This window comes from Wyeomyia smithii, chromosome 1 (assembly GCF_029784165.1).
Source record: "Wyeomyia smithii strain HCP4-BCI-WySm-NY-G18 chromosome 1, ASM2978416v1, whole genome shotgun sequence".
NCBI classification, from domain to species: Eukaryota; Metazoa; Arthropoda; class Insecta; order Diptera; family Culicidae; genus Wyeomyia; species Wyeomyia smithii.
Window position 1 is genome coordinate 76,339,353 of NC_073694.1, and position 7,314 is coordinate 76,346,666.

Consider the following 7,314-nt stretch of genomic DNA (forward strand, 5'->3'; position numbering starts at 1 on the left):
CACTACGCTGTGATTCTGTCAGATTGAAGTAAAGTCAACGTTACCGCAGAGTATGAATGTTTCCAGAATAACTAATAATATAATCTTATTAGGACATTGATGCTTATTTTGCAACACTCGCTAACCGTAGGTTGCGCCCAAGAATTATCTTCACTTTCCAAGCAATGTACTTGACAAGAGTAAACGATATACTAGGGGAGGGTAGCAACGCGGTCTGGAAAAACGAATTAATCTTTGGCTTGGAAAGGAGACACTAGCAAAACTTTTCCACTAGTCTACCGTAACGACGTGATTTCAGTCATCCATAGCGAGAGGTTTCTAACCTCATCAGGCTCCTTAGCTCCGACGCCATCGGTGGCTGCGAAAGTTGTTGGTCTTATCCACAGCACGCTCGACTCACTTCTGCTGATGGAAAACACGTGGGAATTAATCAAGTTTAATGAGCACACAGCTCAGCACAAAATAACTATTTCATGTATTTTATGCAATGCATTCAGCAGCAAATATTTTCTGCGTTGACGTATAAGATTAGCGGACCAATGATGGCAAAGTTGCAGGTAAATTGGAACAGCAGTAAACTTTGTAAATAGTGCAGGACATTATGAGTTGCACTTTGTTGAGAGAATAAAACAATGTGTAAAGTATCGGACTAGTTTGGCAAAGGTTTTCTTTGACAGGTTGGGGATTAAGTAGACTGCTGTGAAAACCTGCCGAAGTAGCCCGATACTTTACTGCCCCTGTTTACATAGTTGACGTAAGAGCCAAAATGACCAAAATGCACTTTTTCGTTGATTCAGCTTCCTTTCCCTAAGATACATACACTACGAATGAAAAGAAAACTATTTTGTTCTAAAACTTCTGAGAAATATTGGAAAAACGTTTTGGCTTAACTGCCAATTGGTTGCAGAAACTGGCGTCACTCCATACAAGGTGCAATTGTCTATGTTAAGTCGATTTACTCGACTGTCTAACTACTGTCTGTTTGTCTAAGTTAAGTCGTTTAATTCGACAAATATTCCATGGAAAGGAGAAAAGGGGAAAGGGGGATTAAATTCTTGTATCGTATATTAATATTTTTACAAACACTCAGCCTCTGGAAGGTCTAAAGTCACCATGTCCTTTTCCCCTACTAGTGGATATTTGTATCAGATGAAATAATCAAAACGTGTGTGTATATTACGGTGAGTAAATTTAATCGGTTTGACAGACCGTTTTTATGGTTTTATTTGGGGCCCCAAACAATCCTGACACTACCGGAAATGGATTGATCGATAGCTCTCTAGGAAGAAACATGCGAAAAAGTTTCCCTATACAAATTTTCATACAAATTCATGTTTATGCATATGTAATGCATCAGGCACGAGTAATCCATACTCGGCAGGTTTGGCATTGTCTGGGGGCCTAAATTGAACAAAAAAATAGTTTGTTCTGGCTCTGTGCTGTCAAGTTTGCATTTTTCCTTGTAACGATTACCCACCTTAGCGTAAATGTAAGTCTTTATGCATGTGTTTGTGTGTGTATGTGTGTGGGTTTGTATGTGTGTTTGTACGTGATTGTCTAATTGAAACTGCCGATGGACAACGTTTACAATTGACCGAAACACGATCGTTAAAACTAATTCAACTGCGAGGCAGAGTAGAAATGAGTTTTTACGCCAAGCTCTGCGAACAATCTGCGAGAAAAATGCATGTTTATTCGCATAAACTGGCGTAGCGGTTTTTTTGGATTAATTACCATGGGCAGACTCGTATAATCCATGGGGCCTCTATTCAAACATCAATCTTCATAAAATTGACAGACTATTTTGTTGAAATTGTATCTCAATATAATTATTTGGGTTAAAACAACAAAAACGCGTTTTTCTCGCAATGGTGGTGTTCGATACACGGAGAACGAAACGAGGTTTTTGTAGCGGACTGGTTAGTGCAGCTCAACCGCAAATAAATTTATTCTAGCTTAAGGATCAATTTAAATCAGAGGCGTCTCGTCCACCTGTTCAAACTGTTCATAGGACAGGTAGACAATCTCAGACACAAAAATTAACCGTTTCACATTATTGGAGTGGGTGAAAAATCATCGAAGGTTATTTATTTGTAATTGTAATGTTATCCCGAACATGCTTATTCTGTTGTCAACTTAGTGTAATCTTATGCGCCGTGAAGAATGTAACCTGATGGGCTAGACTTCAAACCACGCCATACAACTCACACGCAACGCAACCCACACTCAGTAATGGCTACGTTTGTTCAGGCCTTTCATTTGTCCAAGCGTCGTTCAAACACTTCTCTGCGACAGGGCAAACGCAGTCAGTTATGTTCACCACTACTAATGCAACGCTTGCGTAAAAATGACATTTTTGGTACAAACTCATTGTTGAACGAAAAGCCGATGGCAATGAGAGAAAACATTCATTATACACCCTCTCTTCAGTGTTTTTTCACTTGTTTCGTTTTTTGCCGCTATTCGCATAACAGTCCTATGTGAAAGTCCTATGTTTTCTTGTTTTTTTGCGGAAATGGGTCCATTTTGGCATGCTCTACAAGAGTAGCCATTAAAATCGAGGTTGTGGGAATCAAACCTCACTTTTTTAATGCCTATCCTTGAAAAACATGCCAAAATGGACCCATTTTCGCAAAATTTACACAGGACTCGCAACTTTTACATAGGACTATTATGCGAATAGCGGCAGTTTTGCCTTTCTGTTTCTTCTCTCGACATCATTGAAATTTGAGAGAGACCATGTGGCCGCGAGAGTACGCATCAATCTTCAGAGCTTTCGTTGCAGATTCATTCATTATTTTTCTGGATGTGGTGGTGTTCTTTGGTTTTTATTTAAGACTTTTCATCCGTTTTGTTCATTCGAAAACTTGAACGTCGTATATCCCGTATAGTGCACGTTTGTCTTCTTACGCGCTGCTTACTTTCTAGTTCAAAATTTTAACATCCTCTAAGGAAACGATTTAGCATTGAACTGAAATTCGATAAACAAAGCTAGGTTCTTTACTCACGTGAAGAGTTTTGAGGAAAAAAAGATATTAAACATAATTTTGACTGCCGTTAGAAAAAACCTGCAAAAAAATTATTCTGAAACACTTCGGCTGGCAGAATGATCTGGCATTGCCTAACACATCTGTGGAAAACAGATTTCCTCTATGAAATGAAACAGATATCACTATTCTAAGAAGAAATTATCGAAAATTAGCGCTCATATTAGACAGTAGAACTCCTTTGCCATATAGATAAATAAAATTTGTCCAATTTTTTTTCACAATACTATTGTTTCAATGTTGCAAAAATTGAATGAACAGGTAGCCCACTTGGCCACGCGTCGCCTCTGATTTAAATGTTTCTAATTTACTTACAAATAACAAGTTTCTTCTATCACTTCCTCGTGTATGCACTTTCCTTTTTACTGTCTGCCTTTCCTTATACTAAATTTAGTGTAATGAATTTCCATGAACTTATTAATTTAATTTAGTTACTCACGAGTGTTGCTCTGAACGATTATAATTTTAAATACTGCCTGATATTAAACTAGTAGGTCGCAAACTTGCTCACAAATCTTTTCAATTCTCACGGGTGCGGGTAACAACTGCTCTAATTCAACTAGTCATCGCATCTGACGGTTCTGTCTTGATGGTTGGGAGGCAAACGAGAGTGTAAAGCTGTCCGCGCAGAGACTGGCGATTTTGCTATATTCGCCAACGGAGTTCTTAAGGCTGCATGAGTTGCAACATTCTCCCCCCGGTGCATCTTGCGGCCCGTCAGGAGTGCACTCTCTTTCACATCTAATAAAGCCAGTTTCGTCATTGGGCGTCGTAGTTCACCTTTGGAGGTGCGCACAACTGCCTGTCAAATGTTACCTTCGCTGTCTTTTATCACCTGAACTATTCGGCCTCGTATCCACTCATTGCGTTTTGCCTCATCGGCAATCAAGACTAAGTCCCCTTCTTCGGCTGGACGGGTTTCGTCGAACCACTTTGTTTGTCTTCGGATTACTGGCAAATACTCTACCAGCCAACGGTTCCAAAACGTGGTAAGTTGGTTTTGAATTTGCTCCCACATGTCCATTAGGAGCTTTGGCTTAGATATCCCGGTAATTGATACTGGTTGTTTCACCCCTCCCAAGCACCCGAGTAAGAAGTGATTTGGCGTGAGAGCTTCGGACTCTTCAGAATCTAACGGTAGGTAGGTCAGAGGCCGTGAATTCACCAAGCTCTCTGCCTCCACGACTAAAGTCTGTAACCCCTCATCATTCAAATTCCCATCTGAATACGCTTCTTCCATTGCTGTTTTAACCGAACGAACCAAGCGTTCCCACGCGCCGCCCATGTGCGGGGCTGCCGGTGGAAGGAAAGTCCACTTAGTTGCCGCATTCGTGAAAGTTTCTGACAATCCTGCGTTTAGCTGTTCGCGGAGCAAACGTTCTGCGCCTTGAAAGTTTGTCCCATTGTCGCTTAAGAATTCAACTGGCGATCCGCGGCGACTAACGAATCTCCTCACACACGCAATGCAGGAGGCTGTGGACAGGTCATATGCGATTTCCAAATGCACTGCACGCACGGTGAGGCAGGTAAAGAGGGCAATCCATCGTTTGACGCTTGATCGTTTAACTTTCACCGAGAGTGGGCCGAAATAGTCTATTCCGACGTAGCTGAACGGGCGTATATGGTGAGCCAACCGCGCTGTCGGTAGCGGAGCCATTATCGGCATCAGTGGTTTGGTTTTACGAATTTTGCAATGTTGGCACATCCTAGATACGGTTTTCACTAACACGCGGAGTCGCGGAATCATGTACATTTGTCGCATTTCATTTACGACTGTTTCGGAGTTAGCATGGCGATGAATGCGATGATAGTAGTCGACTAGTAAGATTGTTACTGAGTGATCTTTTGGTAGCAGGATGGGGTACTTCATGTCGAACGGCAAATTTTTTGCCTTCCTCGCTCGGCTGCTTTGTCGTATCATGCCGTGCTCATCCATAACAGGCATGAACTGGTAGAGGCTACTGTCTTTGTGAATCGGTGTGCGTTGGTTTGGCGATGCAGATTCGTTTTGCTTTAAAAGCATTACTTCCTCCGTATATGCTTCATGCTGCACTAGCTTGAATATCGTATCTCTGGCCGTTTTGAGTTCGTTTTGCTGAAAATGTCCCGAGAGCTTCGAGCGATCGGACCGAGTGTTGTTCAAAAATCGGAGCGCGTAGCCCATGGCTCTGTGCATTCTCTCCCAGCGACTGAATCGTTCATAACGAATAACAGAGCAAATCGCTGTGTGAAGCATAACGAACGCTCTTGATTCTTCTGTCGTGGCTATGGAAGATTCCACGGTATGTGGCCACCTTTCTTCAGGCAGTCGCAGAAAATCTGGCCCCGAAAACCACTTACTCCCATCGCTGAAGTATGGGCCTTTTCCCCATTTGGTTGCTTCGTCCGCCGGGTTCAGTTTTGATGATACCCATCTTCATTCGGTTATATTCGATGAATCTAGGATTTTTCCAACACGATGAGCTACGAAGGGCCGATAATTTCGAGGATCTGCTCGGATCCATGACAACGCTGTTGTCGAATCGGTCCAGAAAAAGCGTCTGGTCATAATAACGAGGTGGTGCTCCTGAAAGTGTCTCGCCAGCCGCGTTCCTGATTCGCAGCCCTCGAGCTCAAGCCTAGAAATAGACTTAGGTTTCACCGGAGCGACTTTAGCTTTGGCTGCCAGTAGAGCACACTCCGCTTTTCCGTTTTTTTGTTACAACTCTGATATAAACCGCGCACGCGTAGGCTTTCTCACTAACGTCGGTGAACACATGCATTTGTGCATCTTTATACGTTGCTGCAGTTGCTTGCTTAAAGTAACATCTGGGTATCTGGGTATTCGTACAGTACTGATGAACTCGATCATCTGGTTCCATTTTTGCCAAAGATCAAAGGAAGCATCGTCAACTTCCTGATCCCATTCTGCCCCGGTTCGCCACAGGTTTTGTATCAGCACCTTACCGTGAACAACAAACGGAGCGAGCAACCCTAATGGGTCAAACAAAGTCATGACACATCTTAATATCTGCCGCTTTGTTGGTCGACAGCCACTGGAGAGCAACATCTGTACCTCAGTGCTCATTTGCGTAGAAAAGCTGAGCTCGTCGGTGTGGGGTGTCCAAAGCAACCCTAAGACTCGTTCGATTAATTCACTACTCGTTGAAACTAAACTTTTGCAGGCCGCGGTGCCAACTTCCCCCAATTCTGCAAGCACACGACGGTTATTCGAGCGCCACCCACGCAAAACGAATCTTCCATTATGATGTATCAGACGCACTTCCTTTGCCACTTGTTGTGCTTCTGTTGAGCTCTCAAAACTGTCCAGATAATCATCAACGTAATGGCAATCAGTTATAGCGAGCGTCGCCCGAGGGAACTGGTTAGAATGGTTTTTTGCATTTAAATTTTTCACGTATTGTGCCGATGCCGGTGAGCAAGTGGATCCGAACGTTGCCACATCCATCAGATAGACCTCAGGTTTCTCTGTCGGAGTAGAGCGCCATAAAAAACGCTGTGAATGTTTATCGGCCTCCCGAATGCGAATCTGGTGGAACATTTCTTTTATATCCGCACTGACAGCCACTTCAAACTGTCGAAATCGAAAGAGAACACCGGGAAGCGAAGTCAACTGGTCGGGACCCTTGAGTAGTACAGAATTCAGTGAGACGCCATTGACTGTGGCAGCTGCGTCCCAAATGACGCGTGTTTTACCAGGTTTCTTGGCATTCGTTACTGCGCCCAACGGAAATACCAGATTCTACGCGGATCAGCATTTGTCAGTTCTGCTGGGGTCGCCTTATGGGAATATCCCTTAGACTGGTACTCTGTAATTTGGCGATGGAGATTTTCCTTCAGATCTGGGCAGCGGTTCATTTTTCTCTCAAGGCATTCAAGCCGGCGGAGTGCCATAGGGTAACTATTCGGTAGAGTAAAGTCATCTTGCTTCCACAGTAATCCTGTTTCGAATCGATCCCCGACACGTTTTGTCGTAGTCTCCAAAATCATCAATGCTCGGTCTTCTTCTTCTGATAGAACGGGCTTAGACTCTACACTGGCCTCCTCGGTTGCGAAAAACTGCTTCATAGCGTCATGTAGGTCCTGGTTCGATACACTCTCACATACGTGAAAGCTGAACGCTTTGTCAATGCCAGCCCGCAGTCTGCCGTATACGCACCAGCCGAGTCGTGTTTTAGCAACCACAGGACCAGCAGTTTTACCTTCCTCCACCTTCAGCGGCACTGCCAGTTGCAGATTATCAACACCAATCAGGATTTTCGGCACA

General features: G+C 43.5%; 1 protein-coding gene across 1 annotated transcript; it reads right to left on the bottom strand.

Annotated features, from left to right (window-relative positions):
• Nucleotides 1–3,852: 3,852 nt before the first annotated feature.
• Nucleotides 3,853–5,474, bottom strand: LOC129716851 (uncharacterized). Its single transcript, XM_055666691.1, has one exon. The coding sequence runs from the start codon at nt 5,281–5,283 to the stop codon at nt 3,853–3,855; it is 1,431 nt and encodes a 476-aa protein (XP_055522666.1). The 5' UTR covers nt 5,284–5,474.
• Nucleotides 5,475–7,314: the final 1,840 nt, after the last annotated feature.

What these genes read in the sequence shown, in the direction of transcription:
- LOC129716851 (XM_055666691.1), bottom strand. Translation starts at nt 5,283, where the DNA reads ATGCTTCACACAGCGATTTGCTCTGTTATTCGTTATGAACGATTCAGT.